This window comes from Alligator sinensis, unplaced genomic scaffold, assembly GCF_000455745.1.
Source record: "Alligator sinensis unplaced genomic scaffold, ASM45574v1 scaffold659_1, whole genome shotgun sequence".
NCBI classification, from domain to species: domain Eukaryota; kingdom Metazoa; phylum Chordata; order Crocodylia; family Alligatoridae; genus Alligator; species Alligator sinensis.
In genome coordinates, this window is record NW_005842265.1 from 1,554,045 (window position 1) to 1,567,568 (window position 13,524).

The following is a 13,524-nucleotide window of genomic DNA, read 5'->3' on the forward strand; positions in this document are numbered from 1 at the left end:
CCTTGCAGTGCAGGCCTCTTGCTATATCTTGGCCGAGGGAGCTCGAGCTCGAGCTCCTGCTCCTGCTCCTGCTCCTCCGGTTGCTGGCAGGGAACTGCCAGCCTGGTCTCAGCCCTGGGCTTTATAAGGGCCGGGCCCTGCCTCCTACAGGCAGCTGGCTCTCCTTAGTTGCCCCGGCAACCCGCAGCTGGGCTCGTTACCCTGGCAACCCTCAGCTGGGCTCGTTATGACCTGCCAGGGCTCTGTCTCTCTCCCTGGCAGTTTCTCCCCTCTAGGAGCAGAGCACCGAGGTGCTCTGCGACAATATATATCAAAAGACTTAAAGCATTAAGACTGTCAAATCAGTGTAAAATCTGGGTCTGAGATGGTGCCACCTTCTACATTCTGAAAGACATGGAGCACACTGCTGACATTAAATTAATGGATTTAACTTTAAGGAGCTTCTACAAAGACACACCAGCAGAAAGCAAAAGAAAAATTACTTACATCAAACATTAGGATATTTCATTTATTACTGGGCAGAGGGGAGGAGGAGCATCATGTAACATACATCTGGCAAACAACTCCAGACATACAAGGTCATGCATGTTTTGTTCTGCATACTTTGCTTTTTTTGCTTCTCAAGGTTCAGTTACTCAGTTCAATGGGTTCTTCTCAGGCAAAATAAGATTTCTCCTAGTCACAAGTATGTATTTAATTAATTGGTGTATGATTATAGTTCTACACCTTCTTTTCCTCCATATAAAATAATTAATACCTTTGCTATAACTCAAACACAATTATGACATTGAATATCATGAACAGTATAAAGAACCCTCTAATAACAGATGGGCTCAAGAGCTATTTGTCCTCCAGAGTCAATGTCCTAACTTGTGACTCTTATTTAGAAAGAGTCTAAATACCTTCTGCTACTAACAAGAGATGTAATGTATTGGGAAAGTAGCTGGAAATTAATGTGATTTTGGGTTTTGAATCTTAAAAAGCCCAGGGAAAACACAGTTAAATAAAAACAGAGACCATAAAGCTACCCCATTAAATTTATATCATTTTTTTTCGCATTTTGGTTACCTGAGTAGATGAAAAGTCCACACTATGTAGAAATTTGCAGTTCTGTCCTAGCGCATGCAAGGATGCATCTGTGATGCCTGAGCAGCTGCCTAAGTTAGCTATCTGTAAATGTTGGCAATTGAGTGCAAGTGCAAGTACTCCACTGTTTGACAGATTGCAGCATCTTTTAAAAGAAGCTTCACGTAAATAAGGACAGGACCAGGCCAGAGCTGCAACTCCTATTGAAGAAATAAAGCAAGAAATTCTGAGGCCAGTAAACTACTATCTCCAAAAATATCTTGTCGTATACCACATATTAAAGTACATAAAAACTTCCCTGACATTAAAAAAAGCTCTTGCAGTGTCATTACTTACTGTTTTTAAGAGAAACACCTAAGGTTAACATTATACAGAGTAATGAAGGAAGTCTTTTTCTGAACTGTTCCAATTAATTTACTTTCCATACAGCTGGTTTATCTATTTCTACCATTTGTTTGGGATTTTGGCTTGGTCTAGGTTATATAAATGACATTGATTTATTTATTTTTTTAAATCTATTTAACTCTTCTTTAAATCAACTTAGCTAAGGGATTGTTCAAATATAAAGTTGCACTGATTTAACGTATATCAGCTTAACTAAATTGATTAACTGATATGTTTAGATAGTTTTTCACTGGTTTATGATGGGTTTAGCTTTATTGGTTTAGCTTGTCTCTTGTATCACTCTTTGGCTGTTAGTATAAACCAATTGTTATTTGTATATTGACTGGCAGGTATGTCCTGGGATGTAGCTGAAATATATATTTTGCTAGTAATGCAATTTTTCATAAAATGCCTAAGTTTGGTGGTTTTATTTTGTGTTCTTTTCTTTAAGAATTTATTAACACAATTGCATGTCTGGGCTTTCAGGGTTAGGGGTTTGGGGTGAGACATCTTTCTATGGTTTTAAAGAAAAATGGAAATTGGCAAATGGGATTACAACCTTCTTCAAAGAAGTGAAATCTAGCTACATATTCTTCTCCACAGCACACAGTTTCTTTCAAATGGTTAAAGTTGTACTGATTTTTCCGATTATTAGATGAACCAGTAAGCCTAGCTAATTATGTGAACTGTAAGCTACCTGGAAAGCAGAATTTAATCTGCTTCAGAGGCAAGCAGTCCTTTATAATGAGAGCACTATAATCTAAAGGTTATTTACCATCATATGAAAAGGAGATATAAGTGTGATATAAGGAGGCCATTCTGACAATACATTAAAAACCCCAGTTTAAACTGTTGTACAAACCACAAACCCAGAAGCCAGTTTTATAAGTAAGATGATACCCGCAAAAGTTCATCACTGCTGGTGACTGTGAAACTCAAGTTGAGCTGGGCCTACTCATAAAAATTAAACTACAAAAAATTAATGACAAATGCAAATTGTAAGGGGAAGTAATTCTGCAGCTGGGATATTCTGAAAAGAAAAAATGAGGTGTCACTTTCAGCTTATTTTATTATACCTATGCTGATATTAAGCAGGCTCCTATGTGCCTGGTATTTGCTGTGTTAAATATATATACTTGATTAATTACTATGGTTAATATTTCTTTATAATTAACTTATGTTTATGTACAGGAAGAGACATTTTCCACATGGGGCTTGATAGTTATATCTTCCTGATTAATCTTTGTTTTGTTTCAGTGGTTCCCTTCATCTTCCAAGGACAACTCTTCAAGAATGCTCCTCTTGAGTTTCTTCTGGTTGTTAATCAACTTCCTGGTATGTTCCAACTCAGTAGAGATTTATAACCTCCTAATACTGAGTAAGGTAATTCAATCAAAATTGGAACTACCCAAAAACAAATAGTGAACAGTTAGTTGAAAATGGGTCTTCCTATTTGTTATTGCTTTGGGTTTTTTTTCTTACTCAGCTACAAAAATGCTTTCAAAACACTTGAGCTAAGGGTATAAAAAGGAATGAAGCAGCTAACAGGGCACACTTCAAGAGTGAGAAATCATTCAAGACAAGAACTGCTAGTGTGTCTAGCTGATCTTTCAGTGACAGATAAATGCCTTGAGAAGCTGAAAAGACTGAGACTGCCTCTTTGCCTGTATTGGTGAGATACTAATGCTTTTCCAGCTAAATATACCAGACTTTGCTTTAGGCTTATTTAATAGCAAATATTGTAGTAAATAAAGCCATTGTCATTGTCATTTATCGAACAAATTGTCATGTCAATCCTTTTATACACTAGTCCCAGCCCCACTTATATCTTTAACAATTGCTAATATACACAGTAAACAATTCCACACAACTTGTGCTTACTCTTGGTTAAGGCTGATAAATACTACATTTTCCTGTAAAACAAATGATTCATTGCCTTGGGCCAATACTCAAATCCAAGATGAGGCTTTTCTTCCCTCCTTGTTTGGAGGAAAAAAACCAGGTCTTGGATTTGAGTAAATATGATATTTTAGTTATCAAAAGTACAGGACTTCATTGTCTGGCCTGTCAAGTCTGCATTATTTATGGGAACTAATATATAGATGTTGTGCGTGTGGCTAATTTTCAGCTTGCTGCCATTGTCAGTATTCAGGCTGCTTAAGACTGTGTTCCAGGAGGCCAGTGCAACCCAGCAGCCTCCTGGAGCCCAGGTGTGACACAGAAAGAACGACTCAAATTTGTGTTTGGTGGCAAAAAGCTCAGAGAGATATACTGTCACTTTGACAGCAAACTAGCTGGTCTGTTTAGTAATCAGCACATCTCAGGAGAACTGAGTCAGAACTGCCCGGGGCCAATGATTTAAGCCATGCATAAATTACACTCCCCTAGGCTGCTACAAAGTAAACCCTGCAGCATCTATATTTATACCTGAAATACCCAAGTGACAATATTTACTTATCATTTTGCCAAAATACCTATTTTACTTGTTTTCTTTACAACCTCACACTTGGCTCCCTTCAATTTTTTTATCTTAACACATAACTGGAAGTCCTGCAATTTGATGTATAGCTTCTTGATAAGTTTTAATAAGGCAATTCATTTTAAAATGTTGTGTATTTATACAAGTTCTTACTCCTCTTTAAATTCTGTGTTGATTAATAAGACAAACAGGTGAAATCTTGAGTCCACTGTAGTTAATGGGAATGTTGCCACTGACTTCAGTATAGCAGTGATTCCACTGGACCAGTGTAAAACAAAGTTAAATTATTTGAGATAGTCAGAAAATAGAACTTCCATTCTGCACTTTGACATTTGAAAAGCTGACTTTATCCTGAATTGGAATGAAGTGCTGAAGCTTACAGTGAAACAGAAAAACTGAAGAACTCTTATTTAGAAATATTCATTTGTTATTTTGATTAATCGAAACATGGTCATGAAATGTTAAATATTTAAATGGAAGAAGCTAAAATGATATCAAAACTGAAAATGCTGATACTATCTAAATGTAACCAGGGTACATACACTCATTTGGACACTTTTTAATCAAAAGTTTGGTCCAAGTTGGCATGTTCCTACAAAACATTTCACTGAAACTTCCTTTACTAAGGGAGACTGTTCTGCCAAAAATTAAGCATGCACTTTAAACTAAACAATGTGAACTTCATCCAATTTAAGAAAAAACAAGGTGCCTACAACTGATTAACTAAAATGTGCCAGTGATACTCTAACCAATGTGTATTCCATACAATATTTTATATATGAAGCCTTCCAAGAAAAAGAAAACACAGGGCAGATCCCACTTCTGTCAATATACAAAACATACCTTCTGAAGTGATGCCTAATCTGTTTTCTTTACAAGAATTCAAGTTTATTTTCTTTAGATGTTTGCAGATATAAAGCTTCAACAGGGCATTATCTGAAATATCACAGTCTCTGAGGTCTAAAGCCTCCACTGCAGGATGCAGCACCTGTAAGGCAAGCACAATACTTCAGATAAACTTTATGTAAATCTACACATTTTAAATCTATGATAGTTACTGCGTTAGAATAAAAGCTGTTCTCAGAAAAGGTGAGGTGGAAATCCTCCTTTTACTTAACATGCACATTTCTGCAGTAATGGATCATCTCTTGCAGTGAGAGTTGTTTAGTTTCTATGGTCATGTTTAAACTGGGAGCACTTTATCAGCAAACTACACAGGCAAAACAGCCCTAAAATGGATCCAGTTTTGCTCAAAAAGCTGAGTTTCATACTGGCATTACAAAGTGAAGTGACTACAGTAGTAATGGGTATACAGTTTTTGTCAAACTCTTACCAGACTTGTCAATCTTGAATTATGGTGTCATGATCAAAAGAAGGCAGTGCTAGAACCCATATTAACAGTAGGTGATGCTAAAATCAGAGTAGTATGCAGGCGGTACTAGAAAGTTGATAAGCAACTGATTAATACTCCATAATGTGACACCATAAATGTGAGAATAAGCAGAACTGATTTTGTGGTATTTTTTTAATTAGTTGATACTAAATTTATTAATCCTTTTTCTTTTCTTTTCTTTTGGATTTCCTACCCCCCCAGGAGCCATGCAACCAGGGCTGAGAATAGTGATCAGGCATGGCTAGTCTTGTCTGCCAGCCAAGCAGATTCAAGAACCCACCTGAAACCCACGGCCAGAACTCCAGCAGCAGGGCTGGATTATGACATGCTAGGACCCTAAGCAATGTCAAGCTTAAGAGGCCCCATAGCATTACCAAAAAAAGTGAAACACTCACAAAATCCAGCACTTCCCCTGCCGCTTTGGAACCGGCCTCCACTCCCTGCCACTGGCCTGGAAGTGGCAGGGGGGGGCTGGACCCACGCGCTCGCAGCTTGCCCGCAGCTGCTGCCACCTCCATTAAGCACCCCAAGCTGCTACTCTGCATGCGGCTGGTACTCCAGGACTGGCCGCCACTACCCCCACCCGTCCCCAGTTCCGCAACTATCTGCAGTGCTGGTTTCAAAAAACCAGCATTTTCAAATTTACGGCACATGTTCGGTCTCAAGCACACCGGATTTGTGAGGTTTTACTGTATGGTTTTTTACGCATAATGTGAGGCCCTAAGCTGTAGCTTACTTAGTTTGTGACTAAATCCAGCACTGTCCAGCATTGTCCCAGGCATGTAGGCTAAGTTTGGGACCACGTGCTCTATAGTGTTTGCCCACTGGCTGTTTATTAGTGCCATCCTGTCAACCCCTGAGGTACAAAAAGCTCCCTCTGCTTGACAGAGCCATTGTCTGAAACCATATGAAAAAGCAAGACACCATGGACAACTATCTTGTTCTGACTAATGGGGTAGATCCCCAAGTGCAGACCTCAGAAGAGCCATTGCAAAGCATGGACACATTCACCCCTACCCCAAGGGGTATCACAGAGGGAATTAAGCTAGAATTTTGGTACTTCTTTGTATGTTGGCCATACTGATTATATACTCTCCACAGATGGATGACATGCTGTAGAGTGCTTCCAAAGCATACACATCAGCAGCCCCATAATAGAGACATTAACTGTTTTCATCCACACCTGCAAGAGATGCTGGATAAGAGATGGCTGAAGGTTACACAGCTGCAACTACTTTGAAGCTACATTGAACTCCATTCAGGCTACAGTGCATTGTAAAATATTTTCATTGTGTGTTTAATAAACACTGGTAATTCAGAGAGCAAATACAAGTTTGCCATCTACCCTAACAGGCAAAACAGGGAAAAAGAAGTCTTTGTGGTAGGCATACTTTAACATTGGCAAGTCCAAAATATGTTGCAAGAGGGCAAAATTTGTCTGAAATGATTACAGGGAGTCCTATAGGGTACTTTTTAGTCTTGTTTAAATATGGGTACATGCTGGTGAAATAATATTGCATCTGTTCACAAGCCTGAGATTTGTAATATAGATGTACAGCATTAGTTCTACTCCCCAAAAGAGCATCTTAAGGGTAAGAGTCTGTGGCAGCTGCACTTTAGTTAAAAAAGATGTAATGGCTTTTGTCAGACTCTAGCATGGCGTTCCATTCATGCCCCCATATGCTTCTACAGGTGAACCTCCAACTTTTAAGATTGTCATTCTTAAGCAATGTCTGTTGGTAATATTGGCCAAACATACTCCTGACCAGGAGATTCTGCACATTTTCACAGTAACAGGCTGCACAATTGTAAAAAAAAAGCTGTTAAACTTTATCAGCAGCCTAACAATTAAATATGCATCATAACTTTTGGTGTTGTGAGATATAAATCTGTGCTTTTTGAAGCTGTGGCTGTGAAAATTTCCTGACAGTCAGAAACACAATCTTTACCCTTTAACTCCCACCTGGTTTTCTGGTGTCTGAACACAGCACAAAGATGTAGTTGGGTATGCGCCTACCCATCTCCCGCATACATTCAAAATCATGTTATCTTTTGCTACTTTGAGCAGTTTAAGATACCTCATGTAACACAGGTGTCCTCAATATCACCCTGAATCAAATCATTGCACAGCTTATAAATCCGCCTTTCACAGCGGTAACCTTTGCTCATATAGTACTCGTACCTGTCTCACAGAAATTTAGTTAAATGTCTGAATTTTCCCTGGGCTGTCCCTCTCTTCTGTCTCTCTAAACACTCTTGGGACCTGAAAAACCACTTGCACCCATCACACCTTGTGTTTGTTTCTAAGATTTCCACACACTTTGTGCTTAAACACAGTTGGGACTGGAAAGCGCAAGCAAGGCTGTTCTTGTGCCGAAAAGCCAATTAGCAGAATTCACAAAAATACCCGGCTCCATAGAATTTCTTCATACCCAAAATGTTGTAATAATGATCACCCTGAAGCTAAATAAAAAAGGTCTTAGGGTACATGGGAGCCCCTGTTTTAAACTGTTCCCAGAATAATTTTTCACTGGGAAAGACATCCCTGATGTTGACACCTAAACAATAGGGCTGTGCAAAGCTTTGGTCCCTGATTCAATTCAGTGGAGATTCAGCCTGATTCAGTGGCCAAATCTCCAGATCCAAATCCAATCAGGAGACCCTTTAATCTCTCTGAATCGAATCAGAACCATCCAAATTGATTAGGAGAGATTCGGAAAGATTCGATGATTCGGACAGAGACACAGCTTTAAATGTTTTCTTCTACATACCTCAAGGTACCAGGCAGCTCGTGAATGCTGCGATGGTGGGGTAGATGGAGCAACCCACAGAAGCGCAGGGGGCTCCCCAGTGCACTTGGCAGCAGACCCGGAAGTGGACCAGAAGCACTTCCGGTCCACTTCTGGGTCCGCCAGGGAGAGCGTTGGTGCCTCCTGGGTCTGGGGCCTGGGAAGTACTTCTGGTCCACTTTTGGGTTTGCCAGCGAGCACGTGGGGCACCCCCCGTGCTCCTGTGGGATGCTCCATCCGCCCCACCATCGCAGCATTCATGAGCCACACCTGGTACCTCGAGGTATGTAGAAAAAACATTTAAAGCTGTCTCTGGCTAAATCGCTGATTCTACAAATGAGCATTGAATCTTCAGATTTGGATTCAGCCAAATCAAATTGGGACAGTGATCCGAATCAACTAATCGAATCGCTGTCCCTGATTCAGGCTGAATCTGAATCCAAACTGAATACGGCCCGTTTCGCACAGCCCTACTAAACAACACTCAAAGCTGCCACACTGCTATGCACAATCTTTGTCTGATCTGAAATTCCCAGTTTCTCATGCAACTTTCGGGATTTGTCTAAGAATCCTGCACCTACACTTCTCACTCCCCATAACACCCACAAGAGTGACTGCAAACCACATTATTACCATAATTATTCAGATCCACTAAATCCCATCTCTTATAGTCTATGATTTGGTTATAGGGGATAGATCTTATTGCCCTGCATGCTGTACCCCCACCCATGTTTTTTTTTATGATAGAGACTATGATGTGTAATATCTCATCTGTCAATATCTCCATGTTACTCTGAAGAAAACGAGGCATCTTTTCTAGAAATTCTTCTGCATCTAGGGGTCCTTTAGTTCTCCTCACAAAATAAATAGGATTATTCATCCTAGCTGCATTGAAAATCAGTTGTACAAAATCATTAGGATCTATCTGTGCATTAGCCCTGTAGCCTATGGCCCATTTTGCAAGTAACCCCAGGCACCTGAAAGATCTGTCAAGCCCAGACGTTTCTGGGAAATCTGCTTTCTGCTGCTGCCTTTCCAAAGGCAACAACCTTCAGTAAACTTTGTGTTAAAACAATATAAGAATAACTATTAAGCAACGAAGACTAACTGTCAGCTATAGAACAACAAGCTTCAGACAATAGTATAATAAAAATAGCTATAGGGTAACAGCAGAGCTTAAGTCAGCATTATGTATAGACCAGAAGTGGGGAATGTTTGGGCCTGAGGGCGTGCCTTAGGGAGTTTTGGTGAGCTGTAGCAGGCTGGGTCAGCATTTTCCCTCCTCCCCCATCATGCTGGGTCAGCACCCCCTCCCCCACCTACAGCAGCTCACCAAAACTCCATAAGACTAAGTACAGACAGGAAAAAAGCCCAAGGCTGAATCGATACAGTCTTTGCAGGTTAGTCTAAGCTGCAGAGATTAAACTGAGAAACAACTGGACAGACATTCACTTTTGATTCAGAAAATGCAGGTACATGCCTGCAGTGGCTCAGGCCAGAAGCCAGGGAGCAGTAGAGCATGGCTCTCGGGCACATAGCCAGCACAGGCTGTGTGCTCACTCCCTCTTCCTGCTGCCCTTGAAGTCTCTGGGATTTTCAGTCCAGACTCACAGTAGCAGGACTCTGCAGAGTTGCTCGTCACTTCCTCTTCCTGCTTGCAGGTGCCTCTGGGATTTGCAGTCCACAGTTGCAGCCAGCAGTAAGTTTTTAGTAGGGCAAAGCAGCTCTGTACTTGGGGGAAGGGAAGCTTAACCCCCCTTCTGGGGCCTAGAACCCAGCTGGGGGTTCCCTGGGGGGGTCAGTCCCTGCCTTCCCCGCCCACCTTTGCTTGCTGGAGCAGACAGCACAGCACAGCCCAGGGCAGGAAAGCATGCTGGGATGTTGGGGGACTCTGATTTAGGACAAAAATCCCCCTTGCCTGACAACCTACCATGGCTGGCAACATTGCAGAGCAAAAACTACTCATCCTACATGTAAAGTATCTTATTATTTTGTTTTGCTTTGTTTAATTTGTCAATAATGGCTAAAATGGTCTGAGGTCTCATTTACAGTTGCTGCCCCAAAGACCTCAAATCCAACTGCAGTTCAGGTGTAACTGGCCTATTGAACACCACACAGATATACCTAAAAACCTCTGCCAAAGCCTCTGTGCTAGACCAGCAATTATTCAGGTTAACAAGACAAAACTCATAAAAAAATAGCATATCCCTAAACCTCTGAATTTCCCTTTGACCACTATCTACTAACTCCACGCTGACCCTAGGGGCATACATTCTGCATTTTCAGAATCACTACGCTTTCTTGTTTCTGGCATATCACCCTCTGATCTGCCACCCCCACTCTCAGACCCAGACTCAGAATTGTCCCCTGGTTCACTGATGACTGTGAAACTCGAGCTAAGCTGGGCCTACTCACAAAAGTAAAAATACAAAATACTAATGCACAATTGCATGGTGCAAGAGGATGCGAGTTTGCAGCTAGGCCATCTGAGAAGAAATAATAAGGTATCACTTCCAGTTTATCTTACTATATTCATGATGATTTTAAGCAGGCTCCAGGTTGTCTGGTATGCAGCTGTGTGAAATATCTATCCTTGATGGTAAATATTTCTTTTGCAATTAACTTGTGTTTATGTGCAGGAAGAGCCATTCTCCATATGCGATAGATGTCTCCTCCTAATTTACTCTTGTTTTGCCTGAGTGGTTCCCTTGATCTTCCAAGGACGACTCCTCAAAAACCTTGTGCTTTTCCTGGTTATTAATCAATTTCTTGATACATTCCAAACTTAGTAGAAATGGATAACTTCTTGTCACTGAGGAAAGGTAATTTATTCAGATTGGGACTTTCTGATAACCAATAATGAGCAGTTTGATTAACAGGATTTTCCTGTAAATTACTGCTTGGGACTCTCTCTTGATTTACACAACTACAAGAATGCTTTGAAGATGCTGAGCTAAAGGCTATAAAGAGAGGAACAAAACAGCTAACAGGGCGTGCTTCAAGAGTGAGAAATCTCTCTGACAAACTGCTACTACGCCCATCTGATCTTCTAGGGGAAAGGATCAACACCTTGAGAAGCTGGCAAGAAACAGACAGCCTCTTGCCTATATTGGTGAGAAATTATCACTTTATAGCTAAATACTGCACTTTGCTTTGCTTTAGGCTCATTTAACTGTGTAGTAAATAAAGCTTTTCTGTCATTCTTCGAACAAGTTGTTGTGTCAATCCTTTAAAACTAGTCTGGAATCCCATTTTATCACTTAACACTCACCTCCCCCATCCTCAGACACAAGGTCTTTTTGTATATCGTCCTCTGATTCACCCTCCCCATCTTCAAACCCTGACATTTCTCTACCTGTATTTGGCAAATCATCATCCTTTTGTTTTTCCTCAGCAACAAGCTTTTAACCTTTTTCAATTAGCTTTAGCTAGGCCCTCAGTGTTTTTCCCCTTAACCATTTACTCTTTATACCTTTTTACAGACTGTGCCATGATACCCCCACCCTATTAGTCACTCATATACTAAGCAGCCAGCCTTAAATTTACAGTCTTTTTCCACACCATTTTGAGCACCGCCCTGGTTACAGCAGCCTTTTGCTGCTGTTGGCTTTCCTTACTATAGACATCAGGCTCTCTAAGGCCCCATGCATATCTTTATAGTGTCATAATTGGTAGGGTCAGAAGGGACCTGAGCAGATCATCCAGTCCGTCCCACTGCCATGGCAGGAAAAAGTACTGGGGTCAAACTTTAGCTTGACATAGGTGGATTTCAACATTGTTAAAAAAATGTCTGTTCTGGTAAGAAACCCCCCTTCACACATTTTCTATCCATTTTTCAAGAACTACTATTACTTCATTAAGATATGGCCTGGTGATGCTAATGTCCATAAATAAGTCAAAATCCGATGAACAGATGCAAGTGAAGATGTTCAGAAACAAGAAACTGGATATACTGAAGGGGAACCAGCCAAAAAGAAAGGGGGTTATAGTAATGGAGGCAAATGATGAAGTTATGTGCATGGTTTTCACTTGCAGGAATACAAGAGGGAGTGAAATTTTAGAGAAGATAGAAATAAAGAGCTGACAGAATATTTGGCAACACAGCCTGGGGGATACTGGAAGCCATGGAATAAGTTCTAAGAGGTACATGTATTACGCAGCAGTAAGTTTTGATGACAAAGAGGACAGTAGAATTATTAGAGGGACAGACAGATCAGAAAAATATCAAGTTTGGAGAGACATGGTAAGAATCTGAAGCAGCATCTGGTTACTCAAAAAGAGATACATGACAAGTCAAAAGATGCAACAGATTTAAATTTGGAAGCTGTCAGCACTGGGGTTAAAGTTCACAGTATATGACAAAGAGTAGGGGTCTACTGACAGGGAACATGAGACGCAGAGAAGAAAGAAAGGACAAGCAGGTATGGAAAGGACCAGAGGAAAGAGATGCCGAGAGGATGTAGGGGTAAGCCGTTGAAAGCAAACATTAAGATGGATAACCCTAGAAAAGATGCAACAGGAGAGATATCTTTGAAAGACTGGAAAGAGAGAGAGAGAGAAACAGAGAGAAAGAGAATGTATGAGAGACGGCATGTGGAAAAAACAGGGTTTGAGTTTTTGTGACCTGCTTTGCTTATATCCATATATATATATATATATGTATGGATCACAGCACAACAACGTGAAAAAATCATATAAAACTCCTTGAACGCTCAGAAATGTTTGTTCCTTGCAAAACTTATGGAAGTGTGGATTCAAACATGTCAAAAGAAAACAAATGTATCAGAATGACTCAATTCTTAACGCTGTTGTTTTTTACTTCATTTTATTAAAGTAGCATGCTGTGGGGAAGGTGAATGCTTCTGTTCAGGTCCCAAAACAATGTGCTGCCTCTGGCCTTATCACCATATTATTCTGACTTTTAGAGACTTGGCAGTACTTGCTTGGTATGAGCCTCAGATCAAGGCCAGAACAGAACAAGGAGTTGTTCATTCCTATTTTACCAAGGTCAATCTTTAATTCTCATGCCTGTTTCTGAGATAGAGATGAGATTATACAATACAGAGAGCAAAATATCTGGGCCCCCCCACTTACAAAAGTTGCCACAGTCCTTTTCCATCACTCTCAAAGGGACACACTAGGGCCAGTCTGCTGATCCTATTGGAAGTCTTTTGTCAGAAGCATCTCACAGACACAATCCTCCATTGCTACTAGAGATACACTGAAAACCACACATACAAGGCCACGGAGTTTTCAACTCCCATTAACACAGCTACATGTACACATGACTAACAAATTGACTAATAAATTGACAGCCCCGGCAGGCTTTAAACTAGGCTCGTCGGGGGGGAGGGGAAGATGAGGGCGGGGGAAGCCATGGACCACCACGTGGC

The 13,524-nt window shown here is 40.7% G+C and overlaps 1 protein-coding gene across 3 annotated transcripts in view; it reads right to left on the reverse strand.

Moving 5' to 3' along the window:
• The window catches only part of AMN1 (antagonist of mitotic exit network 1 homolog), a 65,465-nt gene that overhangs the window by 32,570 nt on the left and 19,371 nt on the right, over positions 1–13,524 (reverse strand). For all 3 annotated transcript variants that reach the window (XM_025209068.1, XM_014521856.2, XM_025209069.1), the window contains 2 exons: positions 4,793–4,937; positions 1,069–1,286 (listed from right to left, as the gene is read on the reverse strand). In XM_025209068.1, coding sequence (XP_025064853.1) covers positions 1,069–1,286; positions 4,793–4,937 — 363 coding nt within the window. The remainder of the gene's footprint in view (positions 1–1,068; positions 1,287–4,792; positions 4,938–13,524) is intronic.